This window comes from Tympanuchus pallidicinctus, unplaced genomic scaffold, assembly GCF_026119805.1.
Source record: "Tympanuchus pallidicinctus isolate F22 unplaced genomic scaffold, pur_lepc_1.0 scaffold34, whole genome shotgun sequence".
NCBI lineage: Eukaryota > Metazoa > Chordata > Aves > Galliformes > Phasianidae > Tympanuchus > Tympanuchus pallidicinctus.
The window spans coordinates 1,441,680-1,465,006 of NW_026294752.1; the positions used below are offsets into that span (position 1 = coordinate 1,441,680).

The following is a 23,327-nucleotide window of genomic DNA, read 5'->3' on the forward strand; positions in this document are numbered from 1 at the left end:
TACAGAAGTGATTTAAGATGTTCTAGCTGCTGGTGGTTTTCTGCACTGCTTTTCCAGCCAATGCAATTCCAACAAAGATGATGAGAAGCAATGGTAGTCAGGAGAACAGTGATCAAGTGGTGACAGTGTGCGAGATAGCCAGATAACTCTTTTGAAACCATGTTACACCCAGAGACAGAACCTGGGCAGCAAATGTCTATGAGCCAATGGGTTTGATGGCTGTGCAATATTACTGTCAGCGGTATGAGAGAGGACAGAAACCCTGAGCAGTGGTTTAAGCCAGTCTGTGGTTGTATTTCAGAGAGGCAGACAAACTTTAGTAAAAAAGGGAACACAGAGGACAGCCTCTGCTACCACCTGAAACACAGGCTTTGTTGGTCCTGTGAGAAGTATGGAGGAAAATTCTGATATACAGTGAAACTGGCACAGTGAATCAATAGCCCAAGTTGCAGCACTAAAATCTTCCTCTGTGATAGGAAATCCACACTGAGGAGACACTATCTATTATGAGATTTTTTTTTTGTATTATCTGCCTGTGTATTACTAGCATGGTCTACTTTCTTTGGGATAATTATTTCGGATTTAACAGACCGTTTGGTTTATGCAAAAGGCAGCTCTTAGCTCTCCACTGTTGTTTTGAGCAGGGGCATTTCAAGCTCAAGCATTAGCAACAGTTTTCAATAGTATTCTTAAAATAAAAAGAATATCAAACAGCTGGAGAAAATGGAAAAAATCTGGATTACACCAGCCAGTGTTATACTTTATGTTGTGCCACAGAAAGGCTGACTCCCTGTTTCACACCTGAAGTGTAAGCCTCATTTATACAAGGTTAATATGATAACAGTTTGAATCAAGTAGCCCACAAGATTTTATTTTGCTTGTGCAGCTTCCAAAGCCAGTTGGATTTATCCTTAATGGCAGTAGTAATAATAGTGATCATAGCAAAGGAAAGAAAGCAAATATTCAATCATATCTTAATTTTCTCTGAAACAAAGGCGTCCTGTAACTGTGATTGCACTGATCTGTTGAAAACTCGTTCTCAGTAAGAGGAAGGAAACTCACTTCTCCAGCCTTTGCAAAACAACTTGCAGTGCGTGACTATTAAAAGGCCTGCTAATGGCTGTGGTGGCTCGTGTTTGAGCACCGTGCAAATAATCCATTTAAAGATCAACCTCAGAATTCTTGTTCCCTGATTCTCAGCCCACTGGAATGTAGCAGGAGTCCATTTATCACCCTAGGAATGCAATGACTGGTAAAAATCCCTCATAAGTGCGCTTTACTTTCAAACACGGGGGTATTCAGATGATTTCTCACTCAGGCCAGAGACCGCTGCCTGTGAGCAGGCTTCTTTGATGACTTCATCTGCTACTGATCAATTTATAAACTAGTGCACGTGAGCCGACGTCCTTGCAGGTTTGTCAAATACAAATTCTCCTTTTCTGTGTGTAAGCGTCTAGTTCTGGATTACTCAAGGGAACCGTGGTGACAGCTGAAGACCTAGCGGCCGGTGGGCAGAGGGAAGCTGTCACCGACCGTGGTTTTCATAGTGGCTGCATTTCACAAGAAACGGGCAGCCTAAAATTGCATTACTCCTAGTACTAGAGTCTGAACAGTTAGCACAGTCAGACTGGAGACAAAGGCATTATAGGGCTGCATCTGAACAGGCACCCATATGTCTCCCCTCTAAGGTTAAATTTTTCTGGTGTTTTTCGAACTCCCATGTATTTCCCAACCAGGGATGTGCATTAAGGGACGATTAGGCAATGGTTGGTGAAACTCCCTTTATTTATTTCACTTGTGTTGTTGCTGTCATTGTATAAGAAAGAGCAAAATAACAAAAAGAACCAAGTAAAATAGTAGCTGACCCAAACATTTTTAATACGTTGAAATCCCATTCCAAATGCAAAGACTCTTTCTTTCCTTCTTTCTTTCTCACTTTCTCTCTGTCCTTTCTTTGCATTGATCTGCACAAGCGGTTTCTCGGTGAGCCAAAGACATCTCTGTTGTAACTTCACTGAAGTCACCGGACTTACACCAGAGGTGGTTTTGGTCCTCTGTCCTGGGTAAATACAGCAGGAATAAATTGGTCACGCAGGCAGGGTATCTGGCAGTAAGTGCACTGAGTGCTCCTGGCAAACCAATAAGAAAGATCTAAAATAAAAATTCCCAAACAGGTCTTTTATTTAACGTAGGGCCTAAAGATCTACCGGGAGCTGCTGAATACTGCCCACTAACTGTACAAAGTATAGGTAGCATGCCTTCCAAATATCAAAATACCAGACGGAATGCCGTGAAAATAAATAACTTCTAATATAAACAAATGAGAACATATCAAACTGTTACCTCTTTAAACATAATGTAAATAAAAAAAAATACCAGTCCTTCTACACAATAAATATTAAGAAACCATTGACATAGTTGAAATGTACTCATATAAATTAACAACTTTAATTACATTAGCCAAACAGACATTGGTTAAAGCACTGCATGTAGTATGCAAAATAATAATAATAACAATAATAATAATAATATCAACAACAAAACACAAAATGATAAAAACAAAATAGGCTTCATAATATCTTGGCTTTCATAATTTATATATATATATATGTATATACATATATATGGTTGTGTGTGTATATATATATTGTAGATATATATATATATTATATGTATACATACATACATACATATATATATCTTCAACCCATCGTCAATGTACTGCTTTTGAAAGTATTTAAATACAAAGAAACCCATTGATAATTAACACCGATTCACCGTATCTCAAAAAATAAATAGCTATATAACTCAGAAGTGTTGCTTGTTTCTGCCCACGAAAATGTCGTTCGTAATTGTTCACCAAAGGTCAAATTGTGATTTTCATTACTCAAACTGAAAACTTTTTTGCTCCATGTGTAAGGCAGTGAGAGTAGGTTGGGAGTCAAGTTCATTCAGTGTCGGGAACGTGATCAGCATCTGATCCTTATACTGATGCATGGTATTGACACGAGGCTTAACTTAAGGAAATCACTAATTTCAGTCACATCTCTTCTACCTACATTCCAGAAATAGATTTCTCTCATGGTATTCATGCTGACGGTGACTTTCTAGGGCAGGAGACACTCTGAAATCAACAGCATTACTTACAGAGTAAGGCACTATTCCACATAAGTAACGATAGTCCATAAAAGTTCTCCTTTTGCACACAGACATTACAGGTGCCTGAATTTCTCCAACTCAGAGATATTGCTGCTAGCCTCCGTGTGGCCTTGTGGTGTCACAGTTAAACGAACCTGATGGCTTGAACCTTAACTAAAGACAAAGAAGTAGGTATTTGTAACAGAGTCCTAGTTTGCAGTGGTGGGCTAGGGGACTGTTTCCATTAAAATCAATGACAAAACTCCCATTTCAATCAGTTCTGCAGTTTTGGGCCCTAGATCTGTATTCTGCTGTGACATATAAGTGCAGAATAATCACAAGCTTCTGTAAACATTTCCTTTTGCTAAACCCCGAGAATACAAATACATTCATCCCTCCCAAAGAAACACCTTAGTGTGTAATTCTGCCAGTTTTGTTGGCCTGTGTGATACAGTGAGCATCTGACATGGAGAGGGGGAAAGACCACCAAATGTCAGCCCCGGAGCAAGAAGATTGCGGAGGTACTCAGCAAGTACATTCTGTGATCAAATATATGCTGAAAATACATTTTCAGTATAAACAGGAAACGGGTTATACAGAAAGGAATGTGTTAGTAGTTAAAAGCCTTTTTTTTCTTTTTTTCCTATAGTAGTACCTGAAAGGAGAAGTAATTTTTGAGACCGCATCCCCCTGGAAAACTGTTTAAATATGGCAACAATTTCTAATTACGTTTCTAAGTACACGCAGATGTAATTAAACCAAGTTATCAGGAGTAGGGTGTTTTGCTGGAATCAGTCTGTCTTGACTAACACCACAATTTCTTATTTTACCATATAGTTTTTCACTCTCCTCTGCTTTAAATAACTTTGCTCACAAATCAAAACTCCATGACTGAGATTGGAGGGAGAAACCTTTTCAATTTGTGAATAAGATAGACACATGAAAGCTAAAAAGCTGGGTTTAGAGTAGTTACTTTTTGCTTTGCAAAAGCTTCTTCTGATTTTGGCACACCTATTACGAAATACACTCACCACATGTAAAATCCTCCTTTCTTTTCTCACATGGAAATTGTCTCAAGCTAGTTTTGTGCATTCCAGGGCCAGCCCTAGAGCACCATACAGAAGTTATCAAACTCAGACTTCATTTTAAAGGCTCTGCCAGCTTTGGACAAGGAGACAGTGAGCCTCAACTTACTTTATTTGCAGCCAATGGGAGTTTTGTCATAGTCCTTTGGGGAAGGTGCTGGGATTTCAGAACTCCGATGCTCTCTAACTAATCACACTTGAGAATAATTTTTGCCAACATGAGCCATCTCACCTGCTTCCCTCGCCACTACATACAGAGAACAACCCATGATGCAAGCAGCATAGTTTTAACAGTCAGTTGAATTAAATGGTGTTGGATATGGTACCACTCATTCAAAATCCATTCTCTCCCTTCACACTGTTTACAGTACAAGGAATCTGTGGTTCAGCCTGGCTAACCTTTACTCATATAAGCAGCGTCACTGCTCTTGCAAGGAGATGTCAGTGAGCCTGTTGACATTAGGGAGTGTGGAGAGATGATCTGCACCTAATTTTAAGTCCTGGTCCAAAGCTCAGTGAAATAAAAGGTGCTCTCCTCAGATGTCACAGGCTATGTCCCTGCTCCTGCCATTCCAGAGCCTAGCTCTCCTTCTACAAAACGAAACAGCCATTCTGCTACTTACTTAAAATGAAACAGTCAGGAACTTGGTTTTAAGTTATGAAGATAAATTAGTTGTGCATTATTATTTTTTTTTTCCTACTCCCCTCAGGAAGAAAACTCCTCAAAACAAACAACTAGCCGAACCGAACCAAACCAGACAAAAATACACCTTCTGAAAATAATTTAAATCAGAAAGCCTTGATATTTTACAGAATAATTTAGTGACAAATTTAGTGTTTACCCAATCGTTACCATTTTTTTGAAGTTTTTTTTTTGTCCTTTTTTTTTTTGTTTTTTTTTGTTTTTTTTTTTTTTTGCAAACTGCGAATAGGTCTGTAAAAATGCACTGTATAAAAAGTACATACATGTATAATCGATTAGCTGAACTATGCAATCTAAATACTGTGGAATAAATTAGATAGAAAACTTAGCTATAAGCATGTATGTTGATATCTATTCAACTGAGGAAAGGGCTTCTTTTTTTTTCTTTTTTTTTTCTTTCGATTTTTTTCTTTTTTTCTTTTTTTTCCCCCTCGTTTTAAGGTTTCTATCACTAGGTACAAACAGGGACACGCACCCACACACCGACACACACACACACATGGAGTGCACCCACACCACACGCACACAAGCAGTTTTGGCTGACGACAAATGAAGGCCCTGATTACACTGCTTAGACATGGGTCCCTCCGTGAAGGTGCTAACACACTATCCCTAGCCAATGTGACCGGGTTAAATTGTGCTATCTTTTCCTTTTTCCTTTTTTTTTTTTTTTTTTTTAAATGTTTTTACAAACTGTGCTCTCAGCAATGAGGGGAGCCGTGTTAGAGCTGCTTTTGCTGGGAGGCCTTTGAAAGCTCATCCTATCAGAAGGCAGTGAACAGGGGCTTGGTCCTGCAAACCTGTGAGAGTCCAAAAGTTCAGGCTCAGGGTTATCAAATTCAGTGTAAACAGGGCCGAAAGGTTTCTCCCGTTCCCTCTTCTCATCTCCCCTACTCAAAGACACGAGTTATAACTTTAACATTCTTTTAAATACGACAGCAATAGAATTTTTTTTTAAAACTTATCTACCTATGCCCTAGGGGTTGGACCCTTCAGGTTAGGTGCTGATACTGAAAATTAAATTACATTTTACAGGTAACGCGCAAACCCAGTAAGAGTTGTCGTGCTAGAGGGTGGTGGTTGAGACTGCCAGCCTTTTGCTGAAGGCTGCATTTCAAGCAGAAATCCGACCACAACTGCCACTCTTTTTTTTTGTATTTGCAGGGGCGAAGGTGGGCAGGGCCCAAAGCTGCTTGCAGTTTTGCATCGATACTTTCGTAGCGTACACCACCGATTGAGGTTCCTCTCACACAAATGCCATTCTGAATGTGCTCCCTCCTGCTTGCTAGTAACAAACAAACAAGTTTGTACTGTACTGTGCTTTGCACACAAACATTCATTGCTTTAAGAACGCTAAAGTGAAGCCAGAAGTGCTTATACCTTGTGTATGCACACATATATACATATAGAAATATATACATATATATATGCATATCCCTTGTATAAAATTGTTTCCCAGTGATGCAGTTTCTGTGCATCAGGGATAAGTCTAAGTGTTGTACATGCAGAACAAGTATAATTAGGCTTAGACGGACTGTGGATCCAAGCGCCTTGCATCCAGGGCGCTTTTCTGAGCTTACTCCAAATTGCAATTTCCTGTTTAGGGTAGAATTTTAATTTAACTGGTTAGCAGATGTACTGCCCTGAATGGAATCAACCAACTGACCCCTAATTCAAACTGTAACTTATTACAGGTGAATGGTAGCAACCACAAATAGACTTTTTAGAGGCTCGCACGAATGTCTTTGGTGTATATGTCTATTCGCTTTAAGGTACAAAATAATAATAATAATTATAATAATAAAAATAGCTATTTTGTGTGCTGTAGCAGTTCTTGTATAGCTCACAATAAGTGCAGCTCTCAACCCCTCCCACACCCAACCACCCTCCCTTGCAAATGTTTGTTAAATAAGGATTAGACAGGTCAGACACCATTGTAGTGCAAATAGTAAACGATTAAAAATTTTTTTTACAAAATATAGAAATGTTTGGCTCCAGTAACTGGACAAACATATTCCTTTCAAGTATCTCTCACTGAAGAATGTTTGTTTTTTTTTTTTTTTTTAAACAAGTTACTTCCATTTATAAAAAAGTCTTTCTGGTTTTTTTTTTTTTGTTTTTTTTTTTTTGTTTTTTTTTTTTTCTTTCTCTTGCAGGTAAACAGTTTCAAACCAACTAGGTTGCATAGTTCTAACATTGTAAGCACCTTTACAGAATGTAACTTTTATTCTTTCATTCGTTCTTTTTAAATCTTTTTTCTTCATTTCTCTTTTCTCTTTTTTTTCTTTTTTCTCTCTTTTCTTTTTTGCAAATGTAGTGCAGAAGATGGAGGTGTGTACACCTGCACAATTTTGTCCCTTTATCAAAGTAAATGCGTGTAAGTGTGTAGTGCCTGTATGCATAGCGATACGTACAGAAATACGTAGACACATACATATCCACACAAACACCACACACCTACTCAGTTCCTCAGTAAATTTGGGAGGAAAGTGCCAGTGAATGCAGTGTTCATACACATGGCTTTTCAAGGAATTTCAATGACGTTTTGGACTCAGTCCAAACTGCTGCAGGTTACGTGAGCTGCTACCAAGGCTCGAACTGATGGGTAACCAGAAGAGGGAACGCAACTCCTCTAGTAATAACTAATGCTTAATATACTGTCTAATAAGGTAAGGAGCGTACTGAAAGGAAGGAGAAACTCCCCAACCCATACCGCCATTCAAACGCAGCTCATTCAAGCCTGGGTTCACGAAGCTTTCTTCCTCTTAATAGCTGTACTCCTTTTCTCTCCTCCATAAGTCTTTTTTTTTAAAAAAAAAACTTTTCCCTCTTTTTTTTTCCTTTAATTTTCCTTTTCTTTTTTTCTTTTTCTTTTTTTCTTTTTGTTTTGTATTTCAGATGATTGTTTCATTCAAAAAAGTTATAAATCATGCCAGGTTTTTTCTCTTCTTGGGCTTTTAAAACACTTTCTTCTCAACATAAAGAGAAGGGTCTTGTGCACACACGTGCCTATGAACAGCCACACTCCTCCACAATCATGTTCTGTATATCTTTCTTGATGATGTTCTGGCCGTCGTCGTAGTACAGCATGGACATGGGCCGCAGTTTGGTGGGCACACAACACGACTTGAGGTTGGCAAAGGGGCTGTGGCCCCGCATACGGTAATGGTTGATTACAGTGGAGTGGAAAGATAATGATGAACCAGATGTGCCTGCTATATGGCTGGGGCACTCTCCTTCACAGTAGTTAGCGTGATAACCTGTAGGTGCAATGATCCAGTCACTCCATCCTATGTCCTTGAAGCTGACAAAGAACTGCTTCTTGCAGCAGATGTTAACTTTGCCATCACACTCCAGGCCTCGCCTCCGCCGCCTGTGCTGGCGGTCCTCTGAGTGCCGGGCAAGCATCATTAGGAAGGGCCTATGCGATTGCTCCTTCTCTTCTTCTCCTGTGAGTTCTCCAGCATCCTTCTCTTTCCCTTCCCCGTCATCTTCCTTTTTCTTTTTCTTGCCCAGTAACACCAGGCTGGCCCCGGTCTCTTGGCACAAGTCACAGGCAATCCGCACATCCAAGGAGCTCTTGCCTTGGTCCAGGAGTCGCTGGACGCTGCTGGAGACAGGAAAGATGTGCCACGTGCTCTTTCGAGTGTCTACTGCTTTTTCTGAAATCAGAGTTTCACTCCTTTCACCTTTTAGCCCCCCATCCTCCATATCTTCCGCTCCTTCAGAGTTGCCCTTCGGCTGCCGCTGCTGTTGAAACAGGCGGATGGTGACTTTTGTCCTGCTCCGGTTGGCCTTGGAGACCTTCAAGAAGAGCCACACTTCAGCATGCTCGACCACCGATAATTCGCTGCCTTCCTTGGAAATCTCAAAGTGCAACGTTTTCTTGGGTGTTCCTGATTTGGTAAATGAAAATAGACAGGAAGAGCTAGTTAGTATGTCAGTTTACATTCTATTAGACTTCTCTGTCACTGCAGGCATGGAGCTCCCTAGGTTTCCTATTTGACTCCACGTTTTTTACGATTCTTCTGTTCTAATCTTCCCTCACCTAATCCCCTCCTCAGTTTCTTTTGTGCACATCCTCTCTTTAGAAAGCTATTAGTTTGTCTGTTGTTTCTCAGGATCATATTTTCACATTTCCAGTAGCATATTTTAAGCATTTTGTTTAGCAGTGAGATCTTTATGTTCATTTACACAAAGCTTTTCGTGGCAAGTAAGCTCCAGTAGCTGCTAAGAATTGCCTTTGTGATCACTGTTAGCTGAAAGGCAAAAACATATTTGTGATGACAGTCTGTGACTATATGTACCATACACATACAAATCTGAGCCTAATTGCTAAAGCTGGGGAGTGGGTTCCAGACCTGCCAATTCTTTGACAATTCTTTTGAAAATGAAGTGGGAGTGAGGGCTGTCCTTTCTCCCTCCGTAAAACACCATCTTCATGTGCATCTTAAAATGAGTAGTAAATGTCAATTTTCTCAAAAACAAAGAAATACCAAAATATGAGCTTCGAGAGGCTAGCAGCTAAATCATAAAGAATTACAGAATTGCAGCAGGCAGACTCTTCATCCTGTGAGATGTTAGCTGTGGTTTCTGTTCTTAATTTAACACACTGTACTTGCAGTGATTATAGTAATGGTGAATACACTGAAAAAAAATGAGCTAAAGAACTGTATAATTATGAGGATGGTTCTCTGGCATAATTGTATCAACTTGCTGAGATGTCATGATGATGATTATGATGGTGAGGGGGTGTTTCTCTGATACAGAGCTCATATCCTTGGCAGAACTTGGAATGAATAATGAAGGCTGTTTAATGATTTGATCACTAGAGCATAAAAAAGTTAAGAAAGAATGAATTTGCCAGGGGGGAAGGGATATTATTTTTTAAGAGAGGAACTTCTCTGTCTTCGTAACAAAAGGAAAGGCCCTGATAGCATCTTCTGTTCTTTCTCGTTATGGAGGCCAGAGGTCACGGATTTGAAATGCACAGATATCTCACCTTAGCTAGACAGAAGCAATATTCATAATTATCAGTTGCTCACTGATTCTTGAACAACTCATAACTGTTGATCTGTTTCACTGTGCAATGGTTCTGCTTGTCAGGGAAGCAGAACTTTGTACCTTGGAAAGGAAAAGTAGTGAATGAAGAAATGGTTGGAAGCATAAAGTAAAAACTGCTCTTGCGGCAGCAAGGCTCTGCCCCTCATTTCCCATTGCCTCAGAACTCCTCCAGTATGAGCTCCCAGACTATTCCGGTCTCTACAGTGTGTATGTATGCTCTACTGCCCCTTGAGCTACCTGTTGCCTTCCTCCTCTGCGAAGTCCTGGCACTGACACATTCAGCTTTCCCTGGTGGCATTCCCAGGTCAAAGAAACAGGCATGTGTGAATTAGAGTGGCCAAAGGGCGGGCACAGTGTTTTGTTTGTGTTTTCCCTCTAGATGAGAGTGTGAAATTGTAGACTCAGTTCTGTCAACGAGATAGGAAAACACATGGTTTGTGTTAACTGCTTCTCACAGTCTTTGCTGATGTACATCTCCAAAGTCAGCTCCGTTAACTTCCAAGGCAGATAGGTGATCCCATGAGACTGTGACTTAGAAAAGGAAATAGACTGTAGAAAAGACAAAGTTCTAGAGAGCACTGGAGACACTATTTTGTAGTGTTTTTTTAAATGAAATTTGTTCAGTAATGACTGAAATTTCATTAGTTAGCTATCAGAGGGTAACGCTAGTTTTTCCATTCTGGATATGCAACTGTGGCAAAGCTGCCAGCTGCACCGGATTAAAGGTTAGCTGATTAGACACTAATCCCCACCTGCCTGGGTTCAGGAGCACGTGGAGGTGTATAGTGACATTCTGCCAGCCCAAAGCAAACCTGCTCCTAGGGCTTGGCTGCGTTCTACATGGGGATGTTGTACAGAATGTGGTCTATCAGAGTGGGCACTTCAGAGGGTCTATCAGAGTGGCCTGCGAGGGCCACTTATCCAGCCTGCATCTTCAGCTCCCAGACCTTGTCTCACAGAGCAAGCTGCTGATTTCAAGCACATCTCTTTCCTTAACACTGTGCTGATGAACCCTTTCTGAGGGGAGTGGGCTCCTCCAGGAGCTCCTCTTTCCCTACAGCAAATCAGACCAGGGCACTGAAGAGCTATACACACAAACACGGCCACAATGAGAAATGCAAAACTTACTTTTATGTTCCTGGGGTGCAGCAATGAGCACAGACAGAAGTTGTGGTTTGCTAGGAGGTATCGTGGACAAGTAGACCAGCTGTACTGGACATGGACACCGATAATGGGCCCTCTCATATGCTATGACAAGGGCAGCTGGGATGCGCATGCTGGCCTGACTGGGGAAGAAGCTGCATTGCCCAGGAGACCAGAAAAGCTTGAGAGCCCCGTGTTGCTGAATAACTTAATGTTGTTAATGCGTGGAATTTCATATTTTGTAATTTCCATTCCAATGGGAACTGAAAATCGTTACAAAGTGACATACCTTTCATATTAATGCAGTGGTCCAGAAGTGTACCAATGCAGTCATTCTTTCTGACAGATGTTACATGAAAAAATAAACCTTACGCTTCTTATGATTCTTATGCTCCTGTAAGTGTGAAAGTTGTTTTTTTCTCATTTCTAGAGATGCTAGAAAGTGAAGGCATGGGAGCATACTTGCAATACTTATTTTTTCACTGCAGGGAAGTAACCTAGAGCAAGGGAGCATATGACCTGTCCTTATTCAGGGATAACAGCCTCCCTGTAGGTTGTTACCTACAATAATGGACTCCCTGGATGTGGTTAGCTGCATTTTCACACACAGATTGATTCAGCTCCTGAAGAGAGAAGATGCAGGAAGCTGATATGAACCTAATATTACTGCATGGTATGAAATACTCTGTCCTCATACCTGCATAGCTAATGAAAGGTTTAATAACAATTTAAAATATCATTCCTTTTCTCAGATCTTTTTACAAGGAGACTGGGAATGATCCAGAGCTGGGGACAAGAAGCATGGAAAGAAAACTGAGCTTTTCTGAATTCACTCCACAATCAGTATTAGTGTATTGCAATCACACAGCACAAATGGTATGAATCCTGCAGTCTGTGCAAGGTTACTGAAGCTCAGACCAGCTCATTTTGAAATCCAAGTTTGATCTGTATTAGAATTGAATGGAGATCTCCAAATCTGGCTTACGATGATTACATATTCGCTTTGTAACAGGATCTTCATATTTCCAAAAGGTTCTGTACTACAATAAAGTATATTATTCAGGTGTTCCAAGACCAAAATTGTGCTGAATTTCATTTTATCCACATTTTGCATAGGGATTTACCAGTCTTTTCCTTCTGGTCTGAGTTAACAACCCTGTTCAAACCGTTAGAGATATATGCTGTTCATCTACCTGAAAAGAAAAGGGAGACCCTCCTGAAAATTGGGCTCGGTCTCACTTTCATAATTACACTTGGTTTACCCTTCTGTCCTGAACTTCTCGTCTGCCACAGCTGTTTTACAGGGATGTTCTTATCATCCTGCTCTTCCTGCAGAAAGACCCCTAGACCAACAGTGGTAACGCCTTCCAGCACTCCTATAAACAGCAGAATGAACAGGCTGGATTGTTACTGCTGAAGAAAGCAGCTGAAAAAGGAAACGAGGGATTACACTGAGCCCCCCGTGATTGCTTTTCTTCATCTCTGCTTCCCAATGTCCTGGAGAGGACACAGGGCTGAAGTGTCTTCCAGGAAGAAGGCTGGGATACTGATGGAACCACCCAGCAGCACCAGGAACATGGCAAAAGCCGTGAAAAATAGTTAAAAACACAAGCCCTGTGACATAGTGCAAGTTTAATGGAAGGAGTTACTGAATGGAAAGAGTGCGGCATCACTATGTAAGCACGAGGGTTTGCTCGTGTACGTATTTCTCTTCAGTGCTCACACACCATTTTAGGACCCAGACGTGGGTGAGGTGCCCGCACGGGTACCTCACTCACAAGAGCCTCCAGGAGGGCTGTCTGGGTCCAAGCCAGAAGCTTGGGCTGCTCCCAGGCACAGCCAAGCATGGGTATGGCACAAGGCAGCACAGAGGGCTCAGTCTCTGGAGCTAAGGATCCCTCCTGCAGGACCACTGGCTGTAATTGTGTAGTCAAAACCATTGGTTTGCAGTTTGAAATCTGCCTCAAGGTCACGCCTGCTTAGCTCGAGCTACGTGCTCAAGGGAGGGCCTAAACTATACAATCTAGAGGTTTTGGTTCATTTGAATAAAATGCCAACACTTTCAATTACTTTTTCCCCCATAGCCACATGCTGTTAAATGATTAAGGCTGGTTTTTTTTTTTTCAGAATGAAAGTGATTGTGCTTCCTAACGCTGTCATGTGACTTATTCTTAATTTCTCTTAATATGCAGCATTTAAATTTTCCATTCAAAAATGCTGGGTGGAAGAAGGTGCTGTTACTTTAAATTTCCATTCTTCCCCACTGCTTAGTTTTGAACCATTTTTATATTTATACTGTATGTGAGCTGTTTTTCCATACAAAGCAAGCTTTTTTTTTTTTTTTTTTTCCTTTTTTAGTTGCTAACTTTACTACTGCCTATGTTTAGATTTGGGGGAATTTGTGCTGCGTACCAATGTGTAATTACATTCAAAAGCATCCTTCTCTTCACTTCTCATTTCCGTTCCCCAGGAGACAGAAGAAAAAAAAAAATAGGTTACTAGAAAGGTTCCTCTAAAGGGAGTGAAGAGAGGAGCACGGTTATTGAGAGATAATTGCTCAAAATGTTTACTAATGAGTGACCACTGGAGTTGGATGAATTGTTCACGGTGCAGAATTTATTCAGTGAATTTAGCACTGTTATCATCTGACAATTATCTCCTGGGCAGGCTGATTATTACGAATGCGTTAGCACTGCGATTAGGCCGTGGCTGTTTCTATGAATGCATTTCAGCCTATGGATCACTGACAAATGATTTATTCTAACTATTCAACACCTCGTGTATGTGACTGGTCATCTGGGTTGCACAGTTTTGTTCCTGCTCCCTGTCCGGGTGACTGTTGCCTCTACAAAAGGGAGGGGGGATTATGACACAAATAAACACTTCAGTGTTATGGTCACATACTCTTTTCTGCAAGCAAAATGGGATTTTTGTTGTCAGGAAAAAAAAAAATAAAGAAAAAAAACAAGAAAAAGAACTATTCTCCAAGCATTTCTGGAAGAAAATGCAGCAGCAACCTTACTTAACTTTTCTTGATAAATTAACCCAAAGGGGCATCGACAAGGTCATTCAGAATGTCAAATAATTCAGTTCTGGTGAACTTTGACTCTCCTTTGCTATTTTGTCAAGAGGGAAACACTTTACATCCACAATCTAGAGCACCTTCCAAATTCAAAGCCCTTCCCCCAAATGGCCTTCAATATTTAGGAATAAAAAAGGTGCTTGCTCGGTTAAGATTTTTTGCTATTTGATTTTTACATTCACATCTGAAATAGCCAAAGGGAAGTTCAGGGTCACTTGCACCAATAACATATCTCAAGATACAAGTAATACCCAGCCTCTTCCTTTCAGAAAAGATTTTTTTTTTTTTTTTTTTTTGTACACACTTGTGGTACTTTGTTTTAAATTCTAAGGTGCAATGCACCAGAAGCTGCCCCTCTTTTCATTAAAATGCTTAATTTCTGCGTGTTAAGGTCTGAGTCACGAGGTCATGGAAGTGAGTAGCAAAACTTCCAACCACTTTCAGTAGACTAAGGCTCACTTCTGAATTACATCTTGCAGAACTCTGCTGCATGACAGGAGGTGGTTGTTTCATCTTCGTATAGATATAACTGGATAGAAGAACTGCTCAGCATAGATTTACAGGTGTGCAGTGTAGGTGTATCCTGCATTCCGGAGGTCACATCAATGCACATACCTATATGTAGGAATCTATTCCCATTCCAATGGTGCAGGTTCAGCTACATGGGTATGTAAGTGTGCCTTCTCTGGCATATTCCTGCCACACAAATACAAGCAAATACATACTCATATATTTCCAGCTCCATTTGTGTACCAGACACTATGCATGGCTAACCACAGACAGGAACCCATGCAGAACTTTCACACTCTCTCCCTTTCTCAGGTATCTTTTTAGAAACTGGTTCCCACCTTCTCAGATTCAACCATGCTTTCTCAAATTGTTCTCAAGCTAAACAGCCTCCCTGAATTCTCACATCTCCTTACAATGAAACAGATTAATAGAGAATGGCATTCTTCTTCTGGAAGTAACTTGCTTTCATTTGCTAAACTTGAAATCTTTGATAAAGTATGCTAAAGGAGAAAAAAAAACTAAACTGGAGGGAAAGAGACTTGTTTTCTAAGAGCTACTTTAAAAAAAGATATGAGAAAATCAGCTCAGATGATGATTCACGGTCACATTTCACAGTATCTGGTAAAAAATAATAATGAACATTTCTTATCTTTTCAGATTTCCAGAACTTCTAGCTTCCATCATTTAATCAGTTTTTAATCACTTTTTCCTCCAGTGCATTATTTTACTTGCAGTCTTCCACTGCAGCGAATCTCTGCCTTTTAAATAACCGCGAAGAGAGAAACAAGAGCTCCTCTCAGAGAAGCTACGCATAAGCATGAAGATCTGCGGGATTCGGGATTCAGTTAGGTACAATAGGAGTTTGCAGGAAGGTTGCCTACATGGAGCAAAAAGCCTTTGGATTGTGCCCTCTCGTGGCCATTCCTCATTCGGCACAGATAGCCATGCCGTTAAACATACTGCCTTCCAAAAGCAAACTGATGAAATGATTTAGAGTCATGAGTGGCCCATCCTTTTCCTCCTCCTGATCTGCCAGCCTGGCTTTATAGGAGTAGGCATCTTCCTAGGAAAAGCTGTGAGTGTGCACCTACGCATATCTGAAAATAAAAGTAGGTATTACGTGATCAAGGCAGTTCACCTGCAACTGTGTGAAGGGGTAGAAAAAGCAGAAGCAATGTAAATAGCTGTCACACTTTTCTTTCTTTCTATCTTTCTTTCTTTCTTTTTTTTAACCCTAGTTCACAGTTCACCTAATGATAAGCCTTTGGATTTCCGTGTTTCTACACAGAATTCCATCAACTTTCCAGGGGCTGACGTTAGCAACCCGTTTCATTGGCAGTTCAGTTGCCAGGATCAAATTTACTTGGAAAAACCCCAGGTCTGTTTAATCAGCTATCTACTTAAAATAAGGAAGGGCTTAGTAGACAACCACATTTTATGAGTGCAGGCTATCTCAGTTATAGAAGCTGTTGGATTGTTTGTCGCTAATACATATGACTCCTCTCCTCAAAATAATTTTTAAGTCCTTGAAGGAACCCACAGAGCTCTGGCACAGCTACCCTCATAGCAGAACTAATCGAGGTTAGTAATTGTAGTTTGATATGCAAGTAGAAAATCATTTTCATGTTTAACTTGTAAGAGTGCCAAAGGACAGTAGGGTGCATTTGCAAACTTTTGCCCAATACAGTCATTAGTTTTGCAAAGATTTGCCTGGATTTGTTAGCTGTGAGAACTACCTGCCAACTATTTTGCTGATTTCCTGGCTGCCACTACACCTGTGCTTCAGACGAGTTCACTGCACATAGTTTCTCCCCTAATTGTCTGTATCCTATGCTCACCTGAATTTTAGTCTCTTTTATGAAATAGCAGTCTCGAGCCAGAGCCACATGCACAAGGTACTGTCTCTTCATTCACTCAGTTTCATTGTATGGCTGAGGATACAGCTGATGAAGGAATGGAAATACTACTTTTTTAATTAAGGCAAGCAGTAAACATGGCTTCTGAAAGGTAAGGGGAATGGCTGGTCTATGTCAAGTTATACTTAAAGGAGCAAAAAGTCTAAAGTCTTGCTTCTTTTTCCGTGGACATTTATTTGATATAAGGCACTGTGCTTCCATTCATTTTCATTGATTTCCTATCCCCTCTTTGGAGACAGAGCAAGTTTCATATTAAAAACAGGAAGAACTGTAATCTATCTGTGAGAGTAACACACTCAGTTTTCCTCCTCGGTGCTTTAAACTTATTCCAGTTTCTACAGAGTGAACTCTGGTAACTGCTCACGTGGCTGCATTATATCCCTGTCTTTTTTTCCCAATAGTTCCTATCTGACACATCACTTGCCATCCTTTTCCCTCAATTTCCTCAGAAGAATAAATAATACTGCTTTAACATTTGAGACACAATACTGCTGGTGGGGAAGTGAGAGAGAGCCCCGGAGAAGTTTGCTCAAGTTATTGCAGCGCTTGTACCTGCAAGGCACGGTGGGTCCAGCAGTTTTAGTGAGACTCCAACTACGAACAGCCGCAGATAAGAAACGTTTCAACAGTTTGAAGTCTCTCTACAGACTGGAGTTAACATTGCCATGAAAACTAGAAACTCAGTTTCTAGGTTACTCCTTCCAGGTAAAAGCCTATCAGGTATGGGATGCGGGGCTGGAGTAGCCTTCCAGGGCAGGCTTGATGTGGAGCTGGAGAGGACAGCAAGGAAGGAAAGGCATAGGAACATAGCATATGTCCCAGGCACACTCCATAACATAAGTCTTCTTAAATGAATTTGGCTAGCAGTGATGGGACAATACTATGTGAATCAAAGTCAGTGATGCACTGGTGTGGGGTTGTTGCAGCAGGGGGATCAGTGGCTGAACTATTGGCCAGCCTGTGGGCTTGGGCATGATTTTCACTGCTCACGTGGCCCTGAGAGCCAATGGCTTCAAGAGCCGCCGTTGGAGGGTGTCGTACTGAGTGGGCATATATCAAATTCCAAATTCCTTTGTGTGAGAGCTCAGGAGAGACAATAATGTGTTTACAAATGATTGGGACTCACACAGGGGAGAGAAACCACTGCTCATGCCATATGTGTTTCAGAACGAGCTGCTGAATACCAGGTGGGGAATCTGACTCGTAGGGGTTTCACTGCTTTTAAAAGCTCATTTCTAAACTAAGGTTGAGCCGCTCCTGCTTCTATGGACCACTAGGCACTGATGTCTGCCTGCTTTCTGAAGTGGAGGGGATGAAAAAAAAAAAAAAAAAAGCCAAAAAAAAAAGCCTGAACTTGCATGCTGAAGGAACTGATAATGTGCGTATTGACAAGGACGCCAAAGGCGAGGGCTCCCTGTACAGTTGGAAATTGGACAGGCAGCAGGAATGTCTGCTCTTAAAAGCATGCACACTTCTTATGCACGGCTTCCCTGCAAACAGAACATCTGAGTCAACAGGTTTTCAGGACTGGAAACTCTGAGTGTTGTCTTAATTGTTTATACTGCTGCAGCAAACTTTTAAACAAAAATGCTTGGTGTTCCTTTGCATACTTTGCCTACCATATGCTGTACCAAACAAAACAATGACATTCTTTTAAAACTGTCTTGGCAACAGGAAAAATGCTTTGGCTAGACAGCATCATAAAAAGTTGCTGTTAGTTAGATGATAGAGTTATTGCAGGATAATGACATTGTTGCATGTATAAACATACATATGCAAACAGATACATATGCACATACACTGATTTAAAATGAGTTTTTGTCCTATTCATGTAGGAACAAGACAGTAAACTACAACTTTAAAGCTGTTTCCGATAGGCAGTTGATGTGAGCCTTAGTAAATATCTATATTCTTAGCCCTTACTATATAACAGCTAGGGAAAAACAGTACTGTGAAAAAGTTCAAAATATAACCTATCAAGGTTGCTTTTTTTTTTTTTTTTTGGCAGAAACAGTTTAGGAGCAGAATTTTTTTTCTTCTTTACAGCGTGCAGAAGTCTGCATTACAAATTGGATCAGCTACAGCAACTTGTCCAATTCTATTGAAGTCATCTGACAGTCCCTGCAACTCTTTATTGCCGAAGATGCTGTGTTAAATTAGAAAACAAAAATGCCCTAAAAGTTAAAGCTGTTTCATCTGATTTTATAACTTCCACTATAATTTTTAAAAGAAAGGGCAGCTTCTCCAGTAGTTTGCAGCTCACTTTTCTGTCCTTAGAAAATCCCCAAATGCCTTGAGCCCTTTCTCTTTCACCATACTGCGATCCAGTACTTTAGTGCAAGTACTTTGGTTTCAGAAGCAGTCAGGAGCACCCCTTTGCAGCCTGACTTTCTGCTTGAGATTGGTTAAAGAGCTTCTTCCCTGTGTGTCTGCCTGTGCCTAGCAAGTGTAATGTGTAGGCAAGACTAAATCAGAAAAATCAAATTCCTTCAGAGTGCCCCCTACCCCCCCACCTCATCCCATTCGTCCTTCTCCCTTCCCCCAGGTCTCATCTCACAACCTCGCAGAAAGCAGTACTGCTGCAGAGAAGAAAAGAAGTTAATTGCAGTTCTGGCAAACAGGCTATTTTACAGCTTTGTTTTTAAGCACTCACCTGATTCTGCAAAAGTGATGATTTCTGAGGTTTGCTCCACAACTTCATTCATTTCTGCTCTTCTTCCAACATCATCCTCTATTTCCACATAGCCATCGTCTCCCACCTTTCCCACATGGAGTTTCTTGATGGCATTTAAAAGTGCTGCCTTGGGCACAGGCTGGGTGATGTTAGGTCTGTCCCTCAAGTGCAACATGTTCAGTATGTGCTTCTTTACTGCTTCCACCATCTCAGGCTGTGAGCTGGGCACATCCTTCGAGAGCGTGGTGAGGGCACATGATGGACAGTCAGTGACTGAACTGTGCCCCTCGGATCCTGGGGTTGGGGAACTCCTCACTATAATCCAGCAAATCACCAACAGAAATCCTCTCTTCCAAAGCAAAGACATCCTGGCAGCAAAAGTTGTTGTGATTCCCTTTTTAAAAGGCCCTGCTTTTCCTCCCCCTTCACGCACAGTTTTTTTGGGGGCTGGTTTGTGTTGTTTGTTTGTTTGTTTGTTTTTCTTTCTCTTCAGCAAATTCTCTGGAACAAGAACCAAAAGTTTTCTGTGAAGTTTTGTTTGCAGGTTCCCTCTCTGAATGCAATAAGTGCTGTAGATGTTAGTGGCTGTCAGGGAGAAGAGTTCTGACTCTGTCTCAGAGTAGGAGAGAGACACAGAGAGAGGGAGAGAGAGGGAGAGGACGGATTGGCCTAAAGTGAGTGAGTGAATGGGAGAGGGAGGGAGTTTTGTCTGTGAGTAAAGGCTATGATTAGGAAGGGGGAGGAACAGGCAGGCTGGCTTCCTTATGCTCATTGCTCCCCTAACACACACCTCTCTTCAAATATCACTACTCAGGCTTTCTGCCCTCCTCTCTAAAATCTCTCTCCATTCCTGCAAATTTACTCTTCCTTTTTCCCAGTTTGACCCTTCTGGCTCCCTCCTGGCTGTCACATTCCCCCTCCTTTTTTCTCTTTTTTTTTCTTTTCTTTTTTTTTTTTTCCATTTGTTTTATTCCTACAACAGTATCACTGGCTTAACTAAACAGAGGAAACATGAATGAATGAAGAGTGAAACCTTTTATTAATGAGCACCTTGCTCTTGTCCTGCCTGGTATTGTTAGGGTTAGCAGGAGATCTTAAATAGCTTGTGAACAAGATGAGGATGACGGCAGGGGCTGAAAGTATTTTGGGCAGAACGCTATTCTGCCTTGAGCGGAAGAGAAAAAGATCTTTTCTGCTCATTTGTAAATGCTGGAGGTTATCAACACTGGCAGGAGATCTGACAGAAGCAAAATAATCCTGTTGTTTGGAGGGCTCTATTATACTTGATACGCTCTCCAGCTGCAGAATGCAAGCCAGGCACTGAGAGCACGAGCAGGAGGAGCTGGTAGGGCACAGGTCTGTGACATGCAAAGGTACTGCTCGGGAACCAGAAACATCCCTGCTGCTATGCTAGCCTGTGCCTAGAAGTTCCTATTTAGGTTTGGGATTAATCAAGTAATGTCTGAAAAATGCTTTGAAGACGGAACATATTACATGTCATCTGGCCAAATCGTACTTGCTCCTGACTCAAGCAAATCCCTCATCAGTGCCAATAATAATTCTGTCTGAGTGAAGACTAAGATCTTCTACATTTGGCCCATTGTTATTCAAAGGAACTTTTTGTTTCATTCATTTAAACCACAGAATCATAATATTAGAATAAGACATAATGAGTGAAAAGCAATCTTAAAGCACTGCTAGGAGCCAGAGTTCCAGTCCGTGTCAGCAGAACCTTAGCAGCTCATTCCGATGAGGCTTCTGCCCTGCAATGGGAAGTTTCTCTTAGGGCTTCGTATTGCCTCTAACCTCAGCAGCATCTCCGTGCTGCACCTTACTTAGCGAGGGTGAAGCTAACAAACTCCCTCACATTTGGACTTTGTAACAGAGAAAACTACAGCTGATGGAGTTGAGCTTCTGAGGTTCTTTCACACTGGACTTAAACTTTTACTGATTTTCTCAGAGCTTCTGCTTCTTTGGCATTTACCTTCTTTCGTTCTCTCTCTCTCACACACACACCTCTGTCTTCTTAGGTGTGCTTACCTCCCTCCAAGCAAACATTTCACTTTCAGTACATTACCATCAACCACTGTATTTGAGTGGGAAAGAGTAATTTATAAAGATGAGCACTGTGAGGTCTGTCGTTTCCGTGAGATAGCTCCCGGCACGCGGGCAGAGAGACAGGCAAGGGATTGGAGTTGGAGTGAGTGAAGCATACAGAAGTAATTGAAAAATCAACCAAGTTTTACAAATGTTATATATTGCAAGTCCTTTTCAATTAAGGTATTTTATAAGTCTTTCACTGTTAGAAGGCATTCACAGTACACCCTCATCTGCGTTTTACTGACCTCAGTTGCTATACTGTTATATACTGTTACACTTACAGGTCTGTCAGCATTATAAACCCTGCAGCCATTCTTATAAACACATCTTTGTAACACAAACCTCGCTATAATACATCTAAATTTCTTGGATCTTGTGAACAGCCCAAAGTCTGTTGTAATTATATGAAGTCTGAAAGTCAGCTTGAAATAGAACTAAAAGTTTAATTGGACCAAAGGAAAAAAAAAAAAAAAAAGAAAAAAAATTCAGATGAAAATACGCATTCATGATTAGATGTACTAACAGATGACATAATTAAAGGAGTTATTTATAGTTCTAATACAGTATCTATCCCAAAAGTGTCTGATGAGAAGTAAGGGATAGGCATATTTCAGTTTAAAAGACAGACAGTGCACTTGAGTTGTTGCTGTGCGGCGTGCGTTGCTTGCCAATGTAACAGGTACACCTCTCACAGCCTGTTACACGTAGGGATAGCGTAGCATGCCTGCATGCCATGCTGATGACAGATTTAATGCTAAAGCATAACTTTCTAAAAGCATTGTTTTCTGAAAGCGATTTTGCTGGTACCACTGATAGAGAGTTCATTCATCCTTCCAGATATGCATGCACACACACATCTATGTTCACGTCTAAAAATGCAGGGTTTGAATAAATAGAGAAATGCTGGTTCAGATTCTTTCCATAAAATTACCTGAGCTGCAAAGCTCTGCATATACATTCATTCAGCATCGCCCTAGCAATATGCAACAGCATGCACATGAATTGAAAGTTTTAGTTTTAAAAGAAAAAAAAAGCTGGTTTAAAGTTTTACCTCTCTAGTCCTCACTCTGAGAAGGAGACTGCTGTATTGTGCATTAAGAACTGCTGAAGTTCCTCTTTGTGGTACTTATAATGCGAAGCTTTATACTGTACTTCTCGTGTGTACACTCACATATAGTGTCTGTCAAGAGTAAGTGGGCCGGATCAGTGTGCTGGATTGGTTAATCCTGTTACATCAGCAATTGACTGTTTTTCCTGTATGAGACATACTTCTGGTAATTATCTAATGGAAACTCCTAATTGTCTAGCATGACAAAATATCGTGGATTCAACTTGTAGTGGTGATCTCTGTATCCATTTAAAGAATAGAACTTAAAATCAGACTGAATGCAAACACTATGAGTCAGGAAGACACTCTCCAACTTGTTTTATTGCATAGCTAGATATAGATATTATTAGATGTAGATAACACTGATTTAGTTCAAATGCAGTGTTTGCCAGATATTTAATTACTAGTTAGCAAATTGTTTGAGTCTGCTATCGTGCTAAGGATATACCAGATAATCTATCTGCAAATTTGGATTATTTTCAAATTCAGGAAAATGCATCTGGTTAAGAATCCTTTTGCAGAGGATACAATTTTTAGTTCACTCTTTGTACAAATATGTCCTTCTGTTAACTTAGGCATACTTTTAAAGTTCTTCAAAAATGAATCATATTGCTCATGTCCAAGTCTCATGGCTTCTTGACGTGCAGATTACATCACTATTAAAAACTATTTAGACATCTAAAAATAAGCTGCAATGAATTACAGGTGAAATAAAATCAACTTCAACTTCCATTTCAGTTTACATTAGCGAAACTCAAAAATTACCGTATGCCAATTAGGCAGTACAAAATTAATAGAGATGCA

At 40.7% G+C, this 23,327-nt stretch overlaps 1 protein-coding gene and 1 long non-coding RNA gene across 4 annotated transcripts; one reads left to right on the plus strand and one right to left on the minus strand.

The window, feature by feature from the left end:
* Positions 1-1,766: 1,766 nt before the first annotated feature.
* On the minus strand, positions 1,767-22,564 carry INHBA (inhibin subunit beta A). 3 transcript variants are annotated; one of them, XR_008210251.1, is made up of 3 exons: positions 19,295-20,102; positions 7,640-8,822; positions 1,767-2,129 (listed from the first exon to the last, which is right to left on the minus strand). XR_008210251.1 is itself a non-coding variant. In XM_052699005.1 (3 exons), exons 2-3 carry the CDS (start codon positions 19,680-19,682, stop codon positions 7,936-7,938), a joined length of 1,275 nt encoding a protein of 424 aa, XP_052554965.1. In that variant the 5' UTR covers positions 19,683-19,816; positions 22,467-22,564; the 3' UTR covers positions 5,572-7,935. The 3 variants fall into 3 exon arrangements, 2 of the variants coding, with proteins under 2 accessions (XP_052554965.1, XP_052554964.1); XM_052699005.1 differs by lacking the exon at positions 1,767-2,129 and adding an exon at positions 22,467-22,564 and having other exon boundaries at positions 5,572-8,822; positions 19,295-19,816; XM_052699004.1 differs by lacking the exon at positions 1,767-2,129 and having other exon boundaries at positions 5,572-8,822.
* LOC128088457 (uncharacterized) lies at positions 16,743-18,827 on the plus strand. Its single transcript, XR_008210252.1, has 2 exons — positions 16,743-17,828; positions 18,688-18,827. It is a non-coding gene; the product is annotated as an uncharacterized LOC128088457 (long non-coding RNA).
* Positions 22,565-23,327: the final 763 nt, after the last annotated feature.